Source organism: Glossina fuscipes, unplaced genomic scaffold, assembly GCF_014805625.2.
Source record: "Glossina fuscipes isolate IAEA_lab_2018 unplaced genomic scaffold, Yale_Gfus_2 3, whole genome shotgun sequence".
NCBI lineage: Eukaryota > Metazoa > Arthropoda > Insecta > Diptera > Glossinidae > Glossina > Glossina fuscipes.
The window spans coordinates 6,970,758-6,993,831 of NW_023998417.1; the positions used below are offsets into that span (position 1 = coordinate 6,970,758).

The following is a 23,074-nucleotide window of genomic DNA, read 5'->3' on the forward strand; positions in this document are numbered from 1 at the left end:
TATATATATATATATATATATGTGTGTGTGTGTGTGTGCACGTTGATAGACATATGTATACACACATATATGTTTTATACTTACGACCAATACTACTACTGCTACTAACTGTAACAAAAGCAGCAAGTAAAAAAAAAAAAATTTATATTTGTATTTTGTTGCTTTTTTTGTTTTTGAAAACCTTTTTACAATTGGTAAATTCCATTTTATATGCGCACTTGCTCAAATATCATTGGATGTTATTTTCATAACAAAATGCAATAATTTTTTTTTTTTTTGCGTTCTTTTCCGTATAACTATTTAATAATTTTTTGTTTTGTTTTTCGAAATTTTATACGCATATTAATTACATTTAGGGTGTGGAATTATTTATGCATTATTATTTATTCATAAACAATTGTACACGTTTATACATAGCTATAACATATTTGTGTGCAAATAAATAAACTCATGCTTAAAGAAGCAAAGTTAATAAATTGGGTTATGACCCATCAACCCATCATCATCATCATCATCATCATGCAAGCGAACGATTAATAAGTAATTGGCCTATTAATCGCATTGAAAGATTATAAAACAATATAAATATATATATAAAGTATAGTAATAATTGCCAGCAAAGAAAAATACTTCATATTACACCTATCATGGATATTGCTTTCATTATTCAAATTAATGTCTGTCCCGACTTTTCATATTTCCTTTACTCAGGCCACTTTCTCAACAAGCCACTTACTACGCAAAGATGGTCTAAGGATTTTTATTTCTCTTTACACTGCTTACAAAATGTTATCGATGCGATAATAATTTGCACAGCACTCATACGCATAGAAGAACGGTTTTTTTTCTCTCTTTCTCTCTCTTATCTCTTCGGTAGCATGAAACCAAACATATTCAATTGAAATTGATCAGCATCTATAATAGAAAACGAAAGCCAAAACATCACAATCGAATCGGGTTAGAAAACTTTGTCTAAAACATTTTTTTCGTTACTTTGCGGATAAAATATTAACTCTTATAAATGGTCTCCATAGGAAGAGCTTTCTTTTCTCGCGAATTCTATATGAAGTAAGATCAAAAAGTAGATCTATGTGATCCAAATATTGTGTAATTAATTTTTATATCAAATTTCTATTATGAATCAATTTTCGTTACAAAACATTAAAAAATATATATATAACTCTCTGCCGCTTACTTCTTATCAAAACTCTCTCTATACAGAGTGGTATCTAGAATGACCATAAATTATTAAATTATTAGATCCTTTTTGTCACCTAAAGGTTTACTTTTCGTAAGAAAAATGAACAACGAAAGTAATTGTAACATAAAAACGAAAAGCTATCGTAGGTGCGATTTTGAAGAGAAACGACATCGTTAAAATAATTCAAATAAATACATTTAAAGCGTAACTCAACCGGGATCATAACGGGCTAAACATTAGTGTGACGGCTGACAAACAATTACGAATCAATATCCACTTATGCTCTACACACACATATATGTGTGTGGGTTTTAATTAGATATCATGCTAGGCTAAGGCAATATCATATAATATAGAGAGGAAAACCAGCAGCAGACCAGCTGTCATGAAACACAAAGCATGCAGATCATCGATTTCTATTTTATGATATGGGGTAATTTAAAAAATATTGGGCGTACTAATAGCACTTAACATTCATTATCCTCGCGACTGTATATTCTGTAAGCAAATACATGCATATATTAAAAGTTAAATTATTTTCAAATTACTCCATTGCTATGATAATTTATATCTACGCAGTTATCTACTTTTTCGCGTAATTCTTTGGAAAATATTCCAGCATAACGTTAGAAATAAATAAACATTTAAACTCTATTTGCAATTTATCAAACAGCGACTTGTCTAAAAGTGGTGATTATTAACTTACTTGTTTTTTTATTTTTTTTGTTTTTTCTATTTTTTTGTTAAACGGAGTAACCGTCTTAATGAAAAGATTTAATAAAATAATATATTGGTTTCATAAACATGCAGGCATCTATCCGCGTACATGTGTATATATGTGTAAGCATAAACAAATATTTTCTAATATTGTGTGCACACTTATGCCTACATTTGCAGTACCTGCATATACATACATGCACATAAACCGGTTAGTAATTTAAATAAAATTATTTATCAACTTATATTATAATACAAAAATAAAAAATAAAAAAAAAAAAATTAAATAAAAATTAATAGATAAATAAAAATTTAAAGGTCAATTGTAATATAACGAGGAAGTTTAATATGTGCATTTACTGTTGTCGTTACTGTTATTGTCTAAACCTAACACGTCTTAAATTATTAAATCACACTAACTCGATTTAATTTATTATGTGAACGGCATTAATTAGCCAACTTAATATGTGTGTAATAATGTGTTTGATTTGACTATATTTGCCAGTATTTGTTTGTTTTGGTTTGCAACGACCCTATCTAAGCAAGAGAATCCATCGCATTAACTTCATAGACTGCTTTTGTCTACTTGCGTCGAAAGTTAGAAGAATGTCCACCACTTTCATGTATTCCCCGAAAATTCCACGAAAATTTTCAATACATTTAGAAAAAAGCTTTGAGAGCTTAGGTAGGTAGTCTATCGGTTTTATCCATTCCACTGTAAACTTCGTTCATCTTTCTTTTTCTTTTTTTTTTTATTTAATATGAACAATCATTCAGTGCATGTTCCCGGTGACGATCAGGAAGAAGTGAAGAGCAAGAAAAATATAGGGAGGTGTTGGCCGCAGCCCAATGGATGTGTACCCAATCGGTAAGACTTGTACGTTTATCGACTGAGCGCTATCAATAACTGCGACGAGAGTAAGTTGTACCGCAGTCGAAATTTGAAAGCACGAACACCACCTTTAGAATCTGAAATTTTCATTAGTATTTATCTGTCTTCACTATTGCTGTTATACTATTAGCATGGATAGTGGTTTAGATAAATATATAATGGCTATGATATAGGTCGACAGGTAGAGTAATTTCATTTCGCTTTCTTGTGTCGAAGGTGCGAAAAGAGTAAAAAGGTTTTTTCTTTTCTTTTGCTTCCTGTTGTTCGTTTTGGTTACATTTTGCCACTTAACTTTCTTCTTTACCTAAAAACGACGGGAATCCTTCGTTATTTTCTATGGCCCGCAATGTTTTCATTCAAACATTAATTAACCTCTAGGAAGGGAAGTCTTCAATATTAAGTCAGTCACACATTGCATGCAGACTGGGATTTTAATTAGTTTTGAAGATGAGAGAAACACTGTTGCAATAACGCTCCATGTAGATGGCGTTAGCATTCTACTGAGTAATAATCAGAAAGAAAAGATAAATAAGCAGTTATGGCATTGCTTCTAAGGCTTAAAATATATTAATATACATAACATATGCAGAAAGTGAGGACTTGTTGTTAGATCAACAGAAATTAATTTCAACTTTTTCCTAATTACAGAGGAAACTGGGAACTAATTTAGCACAAAAGTGCACAAAACTCATAACGAAAGTGAGAGAAAGAAAATTAGACACAAATGAATTTCATCACCGATCATGGATTTAAAATAAAAATATATGTTCTGCGTTACACAATTGAAGCACACTAATGATCAGTGAAAAACATTGGTTTAAAATGTCCTTCCCTCCGCGCTTGATAGAAAATGTTCGGTAATTACGTGTAACTCATACGTTCAGTAATACCACAAGAGTTGATTAAACATTAATGAGTTGTATATGAGTGCAACAATAGGTAATGAAAAATATAATGAACTTATAAGGAGATGGGAAACTATATATTAATCGTCATTATATTAATCGGAAACTAATTGGCACTATCTTTATAATATTAAGTTTAATATTTTTGAAACAACAAGTTAATGTATGGTTTTATATGTCGTAGACTTCTAATAGCGATAGGTATTTAAAATACGGACTAATCCGAGTTTTCTACAGTTTTCTACTCATGGTTTGTAATTAAAAACAACACCAATAATAACGATTGCAATAAATGATCGTGTAACAACTTTTAAGCTTAAATTCAGTTTCAACAACAAAAATACAACAAATAGATTATAAAAAAAGAAAAAAAATTTATATATATATCAAAAACTGGTTTTAGGAAATAATAAAGAAAAACTGATGAAAACAAGAACTCAACAAAACTTTTTAAACGAAAAACAACCTTACAATTAAATGTAATTTAAATAATCTAGTTTTTGTTTATTTATGAATGTGTGTGTGTGTGTGTGTGTGTGTGTGTGTGTACGCGTATGTGTTTGTATCATTTTGAAATTTTGTGCTTTGTAAATATCTCCATATCTGTACTTAGAATATTATATATGTATATATAGAGTTACGCCCCTTCTCGCGTACCTCTTTGCGTCTGCTTACAAACTTGGTTGCTTTTAATTGTCAAGTTCAAAATGCAAGCCTGTGAATAATCGAACAAGATTTTTTAAGATATTTTGTTATTCTTGTTATTGTTGTTGTTGTTGTTGTTATTATTCTAATCAACTCTTGGTGATTTAATGCATTCAGATTGTTTTGGCGGTCACCGCCGTCAACGCCAATCTTACGTATGCGGAATTGATCACCGCTATTATTAGTAAAGCAACGGCTGCCGCAATAACAACAAACAGCGGCAGCAGAGTTGCCGCCAAATATGGCATTAAACGTGAATTCAAAAACATTAGGTTGGGTTCACGTATATTGTGAAAAATGTGAATATTTCGTAGTTAAAAATCTAAAAAAAAAAAAAAAAAAAAAAAAAAACAAATATTTTTTAATTTAAAGGTTCACTTTGAACATTTGGAATTTGGTCTTATATTTGTTAATAAATTTTGCTGAAATATTAAAAAAAAAAAAAACTCAAATCGAGTCGTTAATGCATTATATATTATAAGTTGTTTTCATTGGAAATGACAGTTTATGATATTTTTTGTTTTTCAGGGAAAATATCGTACGACAAAAGCGTAGATGTGGTTTTCAAGCAAAAAAAAAAACCGCAATTATATGTAAATCGACATATTTTTAAAGAATTTTTTATATATTGCTAATCGGTATTATTCTCGTAAATAATTTTGATTCTAAAATAATATGAAGCAAAACCAATATTTTTTTTTTTTTTTTTTTATTTAAAAATATGACGCTATTTTATTTATTTTAATAAATTTATAAGTCATAGATGTGTCAAATAAGCTCCACATAACATAGGGTTTTTAAATTTGTACACGTTTTAAATTCGTAATTCAGCAGAATAATAATTTCATAAAAAAGAAAATAAAGTATCTTCATACATATCCTTTAATTTATTTTCAAGCTTTATAGTCATCTTAAAAAGGAGTATATTATGGTAAAATTTGATAACCTTCAGCATGCAGCTAAGCAATGAATGTTCTTCGTAAACTTGCCATAAAGTAGCTTATGGAATTTTTGTATTAAATTGTTCTCTGCATGTCTGCTACCGTATTAATAAGTAATTAAGAAGCGTGTCTATCAAGTCGCCACGAACAGTTTCAGTCCTTATAGCTTGATGATGATTGACATGTCGTCGTGTCGTGGTAGTTGGCCGTAGTTAATACCCAGACTATGGGCCTTACGGGCATATCTCCTCTCTCCCTACATCTTGTTGGTCATCACTGAAATAAACGTATAGGATCATATATACTCTTAAAAAAATGTTTTCTCTTCTAATAGTTCTTAAGGACTGTCATAACTCTTAAAGTCTAAATTCTACTCTTTCCACTTTTCAATATTTTATACTCTTCTTCTTTCACATCTGTTTCTTTCAAATTCATTTTCATGGGAAATAATTAATCGACATTTGCAAAGGATATATAGATTGTAATAAAATAGTATGAGAAAAACTGCAATGCAATATAACTAACTTCACAAGGAAGGCCATAAACCTTCCCGCCGTTCTTTTATAGGTTAATGCATATAGCATCGTTTCTTACATTTTTTTTTTTTTTTTTTTTTTTTTAATTATTTGTTGATTATTTAAATTGAAGCCTACAAATAGGCGATATTGATTTAAGGAACATATCTTTTTAAAAAAAAAAAAAATCTCTCTTCAATAATATTATAAAGTGAAACGATTAACATGCATTTGCCGAAATTTAATTTGGAAATTAATTTCCTGATTTTTTATTGAAAAAAAAAAAATAAATAAACAAATAAAAATTAAAGATCATGTTGTAAAAATCATAACTAATTTACTTTTTGTTACGTTTTTGTAAACATTCCTACTCTTAAACAGACCTAAACCGAACAAGTGGTTGCTGATCTGCAATATCTGCAGCGAAACACGCAAACAATTTCAGTAGAAATATATATATACACATTTAAAAAAAAAACTGGATTTATTAAAACGAATTCTGGATACCTTTAGATAAAAGTCAATATTTTTGGCGTTTGATGCATTTATCTAATAATAATATTTAGATAAGATATTTATTTTGATATGAGGCTTTTTTGCTCTCCTCTTTGTTGCATTATCTGTTGGCTTCAGGCTTTATGTAATTGAAATTAATATTCCTTGCAAATTATAATATATGTATATATAAAATTTTGATTTTCATTTTCGTTCTCATTGTTCATTAAGCAAATTGCCAGATAACTTGAGATAATATATTTTATAAGCGACTTGACGATGTCGCTAACTTTTCCTCGACAGAGCTAAGATCAGATCTTGCGTCATAGAAATTAATTGCAATGTTATGAATATCTTTTCTAAATTTTACTTCATTTCTTAGCATTTCGACAGACTTATGGGAAGACTATAGCAAAGAGTCCAAATTGATTCAATGTATCGGGAAATTATACATGTCTATACATATGAAATTCATTTATTTATTTAGAGCATCTCAAAGTACGCTTATATCACTTTGGAAAAGCAAACAACAAACACTTAATGATTTTCTAATGCGCGATTTCAGATGGGAGGTATCTAAAATTCGTTTTAAAGTGGATGTAATTTTCTTACTTAATATTTGCGTTTACGTATATTTCCCGCACGTATGCGTATTTTGGGCTTTTTTTTTTTTTTTTGCTCTACATCAGTATACTCCACCATGAGACAAGAAAGAAAGAAAGAAAGAAAAAAAAAAAAAAAAACCAACGCTAGCTGTTAAAAAATCACTAGACAGTGAAAGCAGACATATGCATACAAACAGTATGTGAATGATGCACGTATTCGCACAATGCCGCATGAAGGATTTTTAAATAAAACAGCTCAACAAATGCCTAAAAGCGCACAATAAGACTTCAATTTCGGGAGATATCCTGCATTTTAACACCATATTTTTTTTCATGTTTTTTGGAACTTTTTTTTCGCTGTTTGTGCATATATGGCCGCACACAACATGCTTAAGTGAACGAGTCGTTGCATTTTATTTAGCTATCATTTCACCGATGGCAAGCGATAAATTCGGTTTTTTATGTTTTATGGGGTTTTTTTTTGGGGGGGGGAAAAGGATTTTTGTATATTCGGGGAATATGCAAAAAAATGCAACGCAGTGGTGTTGTTGGATATGTGCCGGGATCCTGGCGTCAATTGCCCAATTCAGAATTTTTTGTCGGTTCTGAGAGTTTTGCTTTTCTTTTTCGTTTTTCGTTTCGTTTCATTTTTTTTTTTTTTTTTTTTGGACATTTGCCTTTTTACGGTGAATGCAACAACGATTTAACGCATTGCCGACTATTGCCACAGAATTTATGGGGAAGTTTTTTTTAGTTGTTTTTCTTTTGTTCATTTTTTTTTTTTTTTTTTTTTGTTTTTTGGCAATTCTTGATTTCTTTTTGTAGGCGCGATACAAAATTGTGCACGTGTATGTATATATGATAATGCAAAAGCAAAAAAAAAAAAAAAAAAATTAAAGAGATTAAGGCGATCTGAGTGGAATCACGATTTGCTTGTTATCCCATTATGGCTTAATTCTACAATGACTGCATGCATGTTTTTCATGTCGACGGGACGACAAGTGCAGTTTTTTACCCAGAGGATGTATGCATGAAGGGATATTAAGAGACACAGGCACATATGTGCCTGTTGCTGGACAAATGAATGCAAACGATACAGTTACTGATGGTAAAGATGATGTTGTTCATAATGCTCCTACACTGAAGTTTTTGTACTCTTACCGAATGTTCAATTTGTTGTTGCATTTACTTTTCAAGTTGTCTGGGTCTATAAATTTTTGTTTTATATTTTTTGTTACTTATTTTTCATTTTTGGCCAGTACTTGACTTTGTGATAAATTTTTTTTTTTTTTTTGATACCCTCTCCTGCATTAAGTAAATTTACCGTCTCTGCTCGTTTGTTGTGTGTTCTTGAGCACTTGTTGCACAATGACTTCACCGACACTCGTTCTTGTTCTTGTTATATCGTTATATGGTAGTTTATATTCATGGCCAAGAGTCATCATTAGCACCGCCACCACCACCAACAACATCATCATCTTTACCGAAGTCAGTATAAAAACATGTTATGTTGTTGTTTGCCAACAATTCCCACTCATTTGAAAATTCTTTGCAGTTTGCTTACGCTTTTTTTTTTGCATTTATATATATTTTTGTGTATGTGCATCTGCTGCATGCATACATGTTGTTAGAACTAGTTTACCCAAAATTTGTGACCATTATTACGTGTATGTTAGAATGGCATGGTAATGTGAGTAAGTAAGTAAGTAAGTGCATGAGTTAAGTGTGCACTTTGTAAAACCATAATTGGTTAAATGCTCTAATCATCATCATTCTAAATGTGTGCAAAACTAAATTGGCTTAGTATGATTTTTCACATTTAAAATAGATTTTACTATAGAGACCCCCGTACTTAAGCACATTTGTGAATTTAAATATTTTACTTACTGGTGGTCACAGTGGTTTGTTTGTGTTATTTAAATACCATTTTATAAAAGTTTAAGCAACTATGACAGCTATATGACTAATTGTTCGTATTGATATAAAAGAAGTCGATCTCTTATGTGGGCAACTAATTGTTCTGTGATATGGTAATATTATAAAAGACTAGTAGGAAAAACTGTTCATAAAATATTTATACAAATTATTGTTAATAAATGGCTTTTTCATAACTCACATAAAACAAAGAGAGAATGAATGCAATATGATCAACAATATTGGAAATTCAAACCCATCGCAATATTATGAAGAGCCTTCTTCATCGCCTATGCAACACCGAAGAGATGTTACGTGGGCACAGAATTTCCGGTGCAAGCAGATTCGTGCTTAATTATACAAAATTTGTTGAAAAATAATATAAAATAAAAAGTTCGTATATGTGTTACGTCGTTGAGAATGGGAGTGGGAAAGTCTCACTAGAAATTTTGGTAAAAATAAAACTCGCTACAAAAGATGGAAACTCAATGCCATCCTACTCATTGGTTACAACAAAAAGTATCGTCCTTTGCGCCTTTCCTTTGAATGTATCATGAATTCTTTAGTTAGCTTAAAATAACAGACAATCAATATTTCTCTAATCACTCATGCAGTGTGATACCATTTGATCTTATAGAACATTACAGTTTGATGTCTTTATTGATGAACTTCTTTTAGTGAATGTCTTTGGAAACAAACCTTAAGTATCTGCTTAGGTTTTATATTCAATTTCAAACGTCACATAGAAATTTGTCTTTGGTTCTTTGCTTTTTAGATACAAAAAATGATATATGATGGAAATCCCCAAGTTAATCTTTCATTTTCTTTCTTCTAGCATTGCTTTCAAAATTCATTTTTAACACTTAAACCGGAAAGTTTTAAAACAGTGTCTAATATGAAAATAGGCAGCTTCTCGACTTGCCATTTACCCTCCATACATTCTTAAGAAGGTGACATCATCAAATGTGCTTCTGCTAGCTAGCCGTCGCTAATCACAAAAAGAGATGTTAACCATTAAATCTGACTATCCTTTCCTAGATAAAATTAGCACTGTGCCATGTTGATCCACATACCATGATGCAGATATCTTTGCACTAAAATTCCATTCTTGCTATTAAAATTCAGATGAAATTAAGTCGCTCGAGCGTTCACTATGCTAATTCGGTGGCTTGTCGCCAGAATTTGAAGATGAAATTTCTGAATTTTCCGAGAAAACCGTAACTTATTAACAAACTTAAGTGAAATATGGAGAAGACCATATAGTCTCCTAACTTTCGCCAACCTACCATAATCTTCCAGCATAATCACTTTATCACGCCTTAGTATAAATTTTTCTCGATCTTTTCGATATGTTAATCAATAATTGCGTTTTCCTAGCGGGCCTAAGCAACTGCCAGCTGTAAATTTAACCTATTCTTACCAATATTGAAAACTCCCGCGGACCAACAAAAAATACTCTTTTCGTACATTCGTCCATTCTAGCTAAAAATCTGTAAATTCTTTATTCTCATGTTATCCTACTCTACTAAAGGTTTAGTATCCTTCTAGGTACTATCCAAAAGCCCGTGACACTTTATCAAATCACTCACATCATACAAAAATATTGGACAGAACTTCGACCAACTATTTCATTGGTTTATCAAAAGAAGCAGAAGCAACAGCTCGATCATCTTTTAACTAATTCTGTCGCGATATTTTGCCATTATTTTCCCTATGCTGTTTTTGCGAAAATGTTAAAATCGTGGCATAGCTCAAATACTATCATTTTAATGATTTAAATGAATAAAAAATTGTTTCTCTAAAAGTTTGTATAGCAGCGACAATGACAACAAGAAATTAATGCACACATAAGCAGTCTTGTATAATATTAACATCAAATGTCCGTGCATGCATAAAAGCATTTGCCCTAAAAACGTAATCAAAAACTCCTTTTATGTTTTAAAACGCAATGTACACAGAAAATGCAATTTCCTGTGAAATATCTATTGTCTCTCTCTTCAATTTTTTGCAAAGGAACAATTTAAATATAACTATAGCAACAAAGCTATAAATATATACAAAATGTAACGGACATTAATTGTCAGCAATTGTTTTGTGATCCTCAAGTATAGATACACATATATATATATATAGATATATATAAGCATATAAATGTAAATGTCCTTTCTACAGACACACACGCGCGCATATATACACAAATATATAAAAAAAGAAAACAAAAACTTACAAAGCAAATATAGAAATACTACTCTCTACTACTACTACTACTACTACTACTATCAATATTTATTGCGTATACCTAAAGACAGACATCAATGTATATATATATATGTATATATATATATATATGTATATGTACATTCATTAAATATGCAAATTCTAATACATAAACAGAGTAACAAAAAGTAGAAGCACAAAAACAACAGATACATTAAATAAATCTACACATTTCAATAAAGCAACAGGCAAAAATCCAAAAACTATGCTTAGCTTCAACACTAACCAACTATTATATAAGGCTCTATGTGAGCAGCAAAGCACACAAAAAACATTACTGTAAAAAAAAAAAAAAAACAAAAAAAAAAAAAGGAAAAAAACACGAGCAACTAAAACTATACTAAATCTAATACAACTATTTACAATTCATTCAGTCATTCATTCATTCATTAAATTCGGAAATTCAATTTAGAAACGAGAGTGGATTAGAGTAGACGGACAATGCAGCCCAATGCATGGAGGCAATATACATACAAACGAACCAATAAGCATAAGTTAAAAGAATTGTATGGATGTATATATATATATATATATATATATATATATATATATATATACATGAATATACACACACACACACACATATATATATATATATATATATATATATATAATATATATAACAAGTGGTAATTGTAGTTTTTGTTGTTGCTGTTCTATTTTGGAGTTATATATATATATATGTGTGCATACATTCACATCAACATATAGATATATATATATATATATATGTATATAGATATGCCGCCATGTGCACAAAATTCCACACAAAACAAACGCCTGTTGCACAATCTCTGTAATAGAAATACATACAAACAAACATATCTATTATTCTATTCTCTAACACATCTATATATGCATATATTTGTACATAAAAACATAGAATTCATTCATAAAATGAAATTTGTACACGATGATGACGATGCCAGTTGTTTGGTTGGTTGGTTGGCTAGGTTAGGGAGTGTATAGCAGATAAAGCTCTTTGCAATAGTTGCGTTTATGTTATAGCAGTGCCTCTCTATATATATATGTGTGTGTGTGTGTGTGCTTGTGTATGTGTAAGCAAGTATATGCTTATGCTGCAGCAAGTGCTGATGGCAAGTATTTATCAAACGATGCTAAATGTTTGGAATATAAAATTTAATGCCACAATAGGAAAGTAGCAACGACAAGAACAACAACAATAAAAAGAAGGGGGAGACAAGAGCATATAAACATTAATTTATTTTTGCATATTGCTACGTGTGCATCAAATAAAAGGAAAAGAACTTTATATTTATTATGCAACAATAACAATAGTTTAACCAAATCGTGATAATCATGATGGCAATGCCTCCCGTTCTGCCCGTTCGCTTCATCGCTTTACCAACCCCATCGCAAATTTACTTTAAAGTTTTTAGCATCCGGTTTTGCTTCTCTTTTCTCTCGTTGTTGTTTTTTTGGCTTAATGCAACTGTAAATTACTGGTTAGTAGCAATTCGATGCCTTCCTTCCCAACTTCCTAAACCAGATGCAAAAGCAGATGTTTTTTGTTTTTTTTCGCTAACTAACTAAAGAAGCAACAAGTGGCTAAATTCATTTTTCTAAACCCTCAACTTCTATCCAACATTCTATTCCTACTGCGTGCACATATAGAAGTTCGGTCAAGTTTACATTCGCTATACTTTACATTGAACGTATGATGGTGCATCTGCACAAGTGTTCATATCGAATTTTTATTACGTTTGTTTTTTTTTTTTTCTTTTCGCTTAATTTTTTTTAATCCATTTTCGTTAATAGCATTTACCAGACAAAAAATAATACACCGTTGTTGTGATATCGACTACTGAAGTTGTTCAGCTTTTTGTCAGTTTAGCTACCTTTTAAATATTTTAATGTATCTTTAAGTGCTGTTTGTCATTACATATCTAAAATATGACTAATAAATATGAAATGCCGAATAAAAGATCTATAAAGAAGTTTTCAAAGAAAAAAAACAAAAAAAAAGAAAATTAAATAAAACTCATTTCCATTAACTCGTGTTAAGATAAAATTTAAAGAAAGTTTTTGAGATTCAGTTTTCATCTGGCATTTATAAACATTATTGAAATTTTTTCGAAAATCATTTAATGCGCTTAATAAACCACCAGCGCTTTCTCACCAAATAATATGAGTTGAACAGGTTAAGCAATCTGTGAAATAAAGTTTAGCTCAGTATGCGAAGAAGAATTATTTAAGTTGACTTAGTATCATAGTAGGAAGAAAGAGCACCAAATTGCTTCACCATTAAGGCCAACGCGATTCAATTTTTTACGATAGTTTAACTCAATTGAAAGTTGAAGTATTGCCACTTACTTCATGAAATATGACAATAACACTATAGAAATTATGCCTTAAAAAGACCTACTCGTACTACTCGTTCGATTGTTTTTCCAAATTTTTTGAAAAGCAAATTCTAGCAACTCATGTATTTCATGAGCAAAATATAAATGTGAACAACTTTTATAAGGAAGCCTATAATCAATATATTTATTTAATTTAATTTTTATGAGATTGTAAGCAGAAACAATATTCGATCTACCCGCTTGAGGAAAGAAACGAACACGTAAGCCATAACAAGTTCGCTTTCGATGGAATGCACAAGAAAAAAAAAGCTTATAACAAACTATGCGCAATAATTGACAATTGCTTCATTTTAAAACCACATTGCCCTGAATATATTACAAACTGCCTTCAGGTGGCGGTAAATCCTTCTCCTTCAGCATTAATAATTATTCCATATTCGTCTCAAATTAAAACTTTAGTATTGTCACTAATTGTCTGTCATGCCAAACCTTAGTGAGGAAGAAATGAAATTTTTCTACATATCCAAGTAAATCTTGATCGCTCCTACGAATTCAAAGAGAAGATTGATATATATTGCAATTTCTTTGTAAAACTTTGCCAATTTCAATAAAAATCTATCTTGATCACTTAACATTGATGATCTTAGATCTATCTTGGCATTGAAAAAAGAAGAGGAAATGTTTAATTTATCTTTCATATGACAATCGACACTGCTTTAAAATGTATGCAATCTCGGAATGGGTTACACCAATCCACAGTTCTAGTTTGTAAAATTTTAACAATCGAGACCTGAAACATAAAATTTATGAAATCCTTTAGATTCAATTCCACAACCAAGTTAAAGCGACTGCGCAAAAAAAGGAAAATTTTTCTATACAAAGCTAATAAAAACACTGTAAGGGCCTAGCACAGATTGATGGGAAATTGTATAACAGATATAGGTAAAGTGTACTATTCAAAGACAGATTAATTAATTCGTTAGTGAAAGTATATTAAAATATTTCGAAATACAGATGGAGATAAATGCATTTACGGGTAGAGAGAGAGATGAAAAGAAGTTAGCGTTAAAAGTTAGTAAGCAATAGATATTGAACATCCGTTTAAGATACATACTTAAAAATGCCAAACTTATTCGTTATGCAAACAATTATTGAAAATTCTGTGAAAAAATTTTAACAAATTTACTTAATTTACGTAATCAGTAATAGACTTGATCTCTCGCATGATCTTAATCATGGAAATCATGGAAATATCAATTCGAAATAAAATGTTCAGTCGTATGCTCCGCTTATTAAATTTATTTGGATCATTTTTGTGTGTGTGTGTGTGTGTGTGTGTGTGTGTGTGTGTGTGTATGTGTCGGTATGAAGAGCATTTCCTTGTTTCTCAAAACCGAAAAATCGATTCTTACGTATAAATATTCATAATGTTCTAACTAAGCATAAGATGCATTGTTGCAGCGTTGCATCTTCTAAGCTCCAACTATTTCCAATCTGACCAATCTCTTGCCATAGAACTAACTTAATATGTAGTCTTGGCATTCTATTTCAATCTAACTTCAAAGTGCAACAAATCATATTCAGTTTTCTATGCGTGTGCGTGAGAAGCATTGAAGCGTGCATATACAGCCCCAAAAAAAAAAGTGCACACACGCATCTATCTGCACTATTTCGACATTGTATTCATCATCATAGTTTCAATGTAACGGCAGTTGTTGTAGTTTTCTAGCAAAATTTCCTAGAATTCTGACACACACACAGCCAAGCTGGCAAGTGTGGGTGTGCATCCACTTATATATGCATATGTAAATTTATACCGGTTTGAGTTTCAATGCCTGTGCATATACTTACTCTACTTATATCTAAGGGTGAGTCTTCAAAAGTGCATTGTTGTTGCCAAATATTTAAGTAATGCCATCTCGTTCTAACATTTCAAAATGTAGGCAATTTTTGTAGTTTTATGATTGGTCAGAGAAATGCACAAACAAATCTATCCTAAAAAAAAAAATAAAAAAAAAAACGAAACAAAAAGAAAAACAAAAACTCTTAGATATGATATCAAAACAAAATTAACGAAACTAGATAACGAAAGAAATTTGAAATAAATTTTATAATTTTTCGTTTTTTTTTTTTTTTTTTGAATGAAATTTAATTAAAAATAATTTTAAATAGATATTAATGCTATTCCTTTTTATATATTAACCTGGATTAAATGTAAAAAGTATAAAAATAAAGAATTATTATTATTATTATTATAGTATTTTCATGGGGAGAAGTGAAATATAAAACAATTTTGAATGACAAACAGAAAAAGTTCATTAAATTAATAAAAACGAAAAAAAAAAAAAAGGAAAAACAAAATTATCGATTGAATGCAGCCATGTACTGTTTACATGCCAGCACATACTTATATTATTATATACATACGTATGTGCTATCCCGACTTCCCTCTACCAACACTTAATTTATATATACCTATATATATATATGTATTTATTTATGTATATGTATGTGTCCTGCATAATCATTTACGTACATAGAGATGATTTGGTATGAACACAGGTACTCAATCGCTTTAATCGAGTGAATTCACTTCTTTTTTTTTTTTTTTTTTTTGCATTTTTGTTGAGCGCAGAATGAATTGATTTTATGCCGATATTGAAATTAAAAAATGTTTTGAGTTGCCATTAAATTTGGTATCGCTCTTGTTTAAATGTGTGGATCTTTTAAAAAAGTGCGGTGACGCACACATTTATATACACCGCACAGCTAGCAACAAATATCTCATTTAAACGTCAAATGTCTGCACTTAAATTTAAAATGTTGTACATAAACATGCATATATATATATATATATATATATATGTATGCATATAAATATAAGCTCAAACACACAACCACAGAAACAAATATACAGATTACACACCCATATATACGCATATATAAATAAACTTACAAACATTGCCATTAACGTCATTGTACTGAACAACATTGTCCTTTCATTTATCCTTCGTTGTGCTGACATGACATTTTGTTTAACTGAAAAACTGAAATACAAAAAACACAAAAAAAAGGAAAAAATTAAATGTTGAAAAAATATACACGAAAAATGAAAAACTCCGCCAACGAAAACAATAATAATATATAAATATATATATATATATATATATATGCGCACATATGTACACATATAAATGTATAACCAAAACAAACGCAGATTTCATACAAACACAGGTGTGTGAGTTTGTATATGTATCTTTGCATATAAACGAACAAATGTGAACAAATAAAAGAAAAAAGAACGCACGCATACATACATCTAGAAAAACAAAACTTTTCTATATAACCTGTCATTATATGTAAATACGTATTTATGTATATAGAAAAATATATATACAATTTGTATATAACGTTCCCTATATATATATATATACATAGACAAACCAAACAAAAATTTTTTTAAAAATGTTGCATTCATACCAAAAACTGCGAAAAAAACGCAACGTACGAATTGTTTAAAACGCACATTAACATAAAGTCACATATTATATACATAAACAGAATATATATTATATATGTTTATGAACGTTTTTATGTATATACATACGCGTAAACATATTTATACATATGTATAGATGTATATTTATTTAAGCTTGTTACAAACACGCTCTATATAGTATTCATGCAAATGTTTGCAAAAAAAGAATTTTTTTTTTTTTTTTTTTTTACCTAACTGCACCTACTTAACGGTGTTTGACTGTTTTTTAGCAGTGTCACAAATGTACTACGTATTATTTTTTTCTTGTTATTTTTGTTGTTATTGTTGTTGTTATTAACATGCGTATATGCATGCATGTACATATTTAAAGGTATACATAATTTTGCAGAAGATACACAATGAACGTAAGCGTATTACATAAACTTATCATTTGGTTATTGTATCATTTCCTATATGTGTGAGTGCGTTCGTTTTCTATAGGGGACATTATTGAGTGGTAGGTTTTAAAGTGCTCAACAGATCTCAAATTCAAATTGTATTGCGATTTTTCAATTTTAAATTTACTATTTCGTACTCATTTACATTATTGGCCAAGACAATGACAAAAGAAAGCGCATTAAAAGGTTCTATACTCGCGTTTCGATTTATTTATTTATTTATTTATTTATTCACTGTCGTAAATAAATTTATAAAGTTTGGACTTAAAGGATACCTAAAGTTACTTGCTAATGCTTCCAACAGACCACTGTTAAGTAAATCAATTAAGATGAAGATATGGTTAGATTTGGAAGCTCGCTCCGTCCAGGGGACATAAGGATACTTTTGTGGACATCTGATGAATCTATATGAAAATGATATTTCTCAACGAGCCAAACAAATTGAGATGTTGCTTTTCAAAACTAATTTAGTATATAAGTACAAAGCGACTTAAAAACCATTCATTCATATATTTCCTCGGTAGTAACCAGCTATTGAGTGAAGAGCTCATCTTCTAGCCAACCCCTTCACCATCTCTTAGAAACTCGTCGCCGAGTTAGCAGCCCAAAACCTTAAACTCTTCTTAGCCGGCCGAAGCCGTTGCCCGGGGATCACCACTGGGAGGTGAGAGTTTCGGTACATCTATGCTACCCATCAAAGCATAGTTTATCTCCCCAATATAAGTACAAACCGACTATGGCGATATAGGCAAATTCGAGACTCTAGTGTAGCGAAAGCAAAATATAGTTGAGATTAGTTGCAAGTTGAATACGCCGAGAGTTAGACGTGGAGATATTCTTATTCATAGAACCGCATGTCAGATTAAGTCAAACTGCATGCAATTATACTTCTATATTTTATTGATACAGCAAAGTCACAAATTATAAAAAAACAAGAGAGGAATTTTTTTTAAAAAGTCTAAATATTCTTTTCTCATCATAATGATGACCAACGAGCTTACGAACGACGATTCCATTGTATTCGTTTAAATGGCTTTTTCTTGGCAAGCCTGAAGGAGCAGGCGCGATCCATTTCTTATTTTTGTGAACTTAGCGCACCTGAATAAGATTTTATATGAAATAATTTGAATGCACTGCAAATTTGGTGAAAACAATCAAAAAAACCCAACATAAATATATCCAATAACTTATAAACATAACTTTTGATGCTTTGCAAAAAAATTTACTTTGTAAGAAATATGTATCAAATTTTTATTCGATAAATTGGGTTTAATTAAGAGTAAGAAAGGACAATGAATTATGATCAACTGATGAAAAGACGCTTTCAATGCCTACCAATGCCTATTGTACTTGAAATCTTTGGGACACTTCCCTCAAACGGAAATCGCTTTTGGAATTTAAATTTGTTATCATTAACTGATTCCAAACGTCTTATGATCGTATGAATGAACTCATATGAATGAACATCTTGAAAGTAACTGAAGAATATGATTTCAATGAAATATTTAATGTAGTTAGTAAGTAACTAGACTTATTCTCGTGAAAACGAGAACAACGACAATCTCAGTTGCTAATGCTCATCGTACTTTAATCCTAGAATTTGTATACTTTGGTCGGAAGAAATTATGATAATAAAGTCAAAATTTTGTAGTACTGACACGTCGGACTTTTTCCTTCGGGAATATTTTAAGACTAAGGAGAACGCCACAGTTGTGAATGCCTGAATAAATGTTTTTTTAACAACAACAAGAAGATAAGTCGATTTTAAAGAATTTATATATATACGCAGATGGACAGAAAAATAAATGCGAGAGATATATTCTCAGTTCAGTTCTATATCATAGAAATTATAATGGTTAGCTTCCACAAAGCCGAGCACATTTTTACATGCCGCAATGTGTAGTCAAAAATAATTCCGGGAATCCCACGTAAGCTAATTTTCGTAGTAAAAAGTTGCGAGCTTCTATTTTGCGTTACTAGCTTTTTCACCATGACCGTGAAATAGATGCATTCTCTTTAAATATGTGTGCGATGGGTCGAACATATCAATATAGTGAAAAAGGAGAACGGCTAGTCCACCATATCCGAAATCAGAGGAAAACGGGCAAATTTATTATCGCATCGATAGATCGGTCGAGAAACTTGGTCACGAATGCTTTAAATTCGCAACAAAGGTATTCGAAGACATTAGGCAATGAAAAAAACTTCAGGAAGAGCGGCTTGTAGTGGTCCTTTCCTCAGGAAAGTTAATTTGATGCAGATCAGCAGGCGAAAAAAAGTAGCGAAATATACTTCGGGGCGACAAAAGTAAATTAAAAGTAAAACAAAAAGTAAATTTATTTCCTAATGAGAAATGTATGTCGGTCAAAAAATTCCAAGTTTTATTAACTGTAAAGAACAATGAAGCATGACGGACGAAATTTGCAACCGCATCTCCTGGGTGGATGTCGGTTATAATGCATCTCATAGAAAGCACTTTAGTGAGATTTGTATATGAAGCGCTAATGTCAAATATCATATCATATTCTCTCCTCCATAACTAATAATTTTTCCATATGAAATTTAAAAAAAACAACTTAAAAAATAAATAGACAAATTTTGCCATTTTAAGGAAGATTATCGATGTGAATAAAAGTTTTTGTATAAACATGTCTTCTCCCGATATCGTCTCCAGAAGTGATTAATTAATTTAAAAAGAAAAAAAAAAAGCAAAAGTTTTTTATATCCTTGATAACATAGTCGAAAGCAGTAAATAAATGAAATATATCTTTATTAGCAAATAAAATGAAACAATAGAGAGAAAGAATGTAGGGCATTAACTGCGTATTGATTTGAATTAAAGCAAATATTTTCTAATGATTAAAAAATTTGCCAATTTATAGAAATATCGTACGCGTACAGTTGCAATCTATTTAACACTCTTGGAAAGTTTTCTTGTTTACTTTTACATGCTTTTCAGTAATGTAACAACAATAACCAGCAACAACAATAACTGCAGCACACTATCACAACACAACTTTATAGTATTAATAACATATGTATTACAGTAACTAACAAACAAATAACTAACATAGAAAAATTGCAAAAAAAAACAAAAAAAAACAAAACACAGAAGAAGAAGAAAAATAAGAAGAAGAAGAAGAAGAAGAAAACATGTTGCCACGCACCACAAACTTAACAAAACTAACCAAACATATATATAATGTTAACGGCCAAACTTTTTTTTTTTTTTCGCAATAAAAGGTGTCTATAAAATGTTAAACACATGCACCGACATCACACATTCACCCGAACATATGAACAGATATAGATAGGAATATAAATATGTACTCATACTCAGACATATAGAGAATAAGTGCGTATAGCATTGGGGTTAACTAAAGTAATATTGACGGTTATGCTAGTGGGACACGAATTGAATGTGTATGTTTATGTGCCTATAAGCAAGTATGTGTACACAAACACGTGCATAAACAAACAAATAGAGACGTTACGTTTCTTACCGTGTGGGCTAGATTTCATAGACAAAATAACAACAAAAACAGCAACAGCAACAGCAACAGCAACAACAATAACAAGAACAGGAACAACAAAAACGTCAACTTTTTTTCATAGAAAATTCTATTTAGCATACATTCAGGCGCTCATAAACTATGCTTTATACATACATACATGGCCGTACGTATGTATACGTATATATATATATATATGTATATATATGTACATACATAAGCTTAACAAAAACGAAACATGAAAACAAAAAGGAAACTGCAAGGGTAATGGTTCGAGGTTGCCATAAGGTAGACTGAGCTATATTTTGACTTTCTTGCTGTGTTTAATTTATTTTTTATTTCACATTTTTCATGATACGCAATTTTACGCTGCAATTGCATGCGTATTTGTATTTGTCTTTGTCTGAAAGCACTCAGTGAGTAAAGAGACAGACGGGCAAGGAGTGACAGTGGGCTGAATAGGCAGTAATGTGTACACAACTTTCGTTCGCCTATAAGTATATATGCACTTGCGTATATTTGTAAAGAGATAATAAAACTGCAAGAACATACATGTAAACAACAAGTTGAATATGAAGCTCATATTCATCTGTGTGAACGTATGAGAACATATGAATATAGGAGCGTTTTAAGCGTGTATGCGTGTATGCGTGTAAGCGTGTACATGTGTGTGCATATAAACAGATGTGTATAAGTATACACGTGTGTTCATCATATCTACAAACATGCTTGTTGTATGCATATAATTTGTGTTTATGTATGTATAAGTGCTTGTCGCATCAACCCTATTTTTCAGGCATAAAATGCGTTTGCATTTTATGCGTTTTTAAACGCAAAAAAAAAAAAAAAAAAAAAAAAAATTTTTTTATTTTTTTGTGCAAAAGTTTGAGTTTCAAAAGTCTCTCGAGGACATTAACCTTTTTGTGGCGCACACATCCTACACACACACGTGCTTACAACAACTATACAGCATGGCCCATTACAAAACGGGCTCGATATAAAATATGCATTTGTTTGCTTGCTTGCTTGCTTGAGCCGGGGGACCGAAACATAGAGGAAAGGGGAATCAACATATGCACACGTTGATATATGTTTACATATAGAGAGTAGAAATGTAGCTGCAGTTTCGTTTGTCGTTAACGTCCGCTGTAGAACACGTGAACTCAGCTCAGAACTTTGTATATATTTTTTGCGTTTACTTAACAAACGTTTTGTTTGGGTTGTTTTCCTCTTAATTTTGTTTTTATTCATTTTTTTTTATTCTTTTTTCCATCAAATTCCGTTTGCGTCTTTGTTACTTACATTATTTTCGGTATTCTATTCTAACTTTTCGTTGCGTTTTGCTTTTAAAATTGTCGGTGTTAAGACATAAAAAAAAAACTTGCAGCATTTTTTTTTTTTTTTTTTTTGCTTTTCTTTTTTGATGAAATGTTTTGCAAAATGCAATTTTCCTTTTCGCAGACAAACACATACAAACATGCACGCACGCATACATAAACGCACTCGCACACGCACACACACACTCACTGCGTTAAAATAAATCAACATCTCTTTTGTGAAATTTTCATTTTATTCCATGTGACCCGCTTCATGGGCTGTTTTAATGAGCAACGCACACATATATTATACAAACCATGTAGTACCATATTTTCTTAAGCCTTTACCTCCACACAAAAATGCCAACAACAAAAATGACGGTGTGGATGGAGTGCAAAAAAAAAAAAAAAAGAAAAAAAAAGCCTTACGTTGCACTAACCAAAACGTGCACGCATGCACGCACGCAATGCGAGCCCAAAAACTGTATCCGACTATGTTTCGTAAGTAAGTGTGTTTACGTTACATCAGCCGCAACCGTCATATCGACAGCCAACGACCTAAAATCCATTTGATTTGCACCTAGACGACGACTGCGACTCATATGAGCGATTCTTTGTGAGACTCATTTCAAGGGAAGTGTTGTTGCTTACCATTATTATATGTTCAGAGCTATGTGTGTGCAATGCGCGCGGCCTGTAAACATAGACAGGAAAGAAGCAATGGGTCTTAAGGTGGCCCGACATGCTGCAGGTGTGTTGGCAACCTCGTTTTACTAGCAACTCATTTAGAATTTATTTGTTTTCGTTCACTCTACTACG

At 30.9% G+C, this 23,074-nt stretch overlaps 1 protein-coding gene across 11 annotated transcripts in view; it reads left to right on the forward strand.

Moving 5' to 3' along the window:
- The window catches only part of LOC119635146 (mushroom body large-type Kenyon cell-specific protein 1), a 125,515-nt gene that overhangs the window by 79,146 nt on the left and 23,295 nt on the right, over positions 1 to 23,074 (forward strand). Inside the window, exon 1 of one of the 11 annotated variants that reach the window (XM_038029753.1) lies at positions 2,424 to 2,786. The exons of the other annotated variants lie outside the window; for them this stretch is intronic. Within the exon in view, the coding sequence (XP_037885681.1) occupies positions 2,768 to 2,786 (19 nt within the window). The 5' untranslated portion in view covers positions 2,424 to 2,767. Of the gene's footprint in view, positions 1 to 2,423; positions 2,787 to 23,074 lie in introns of those variants that run through there. 11 annotated transcript variants of the gene reach the window in all.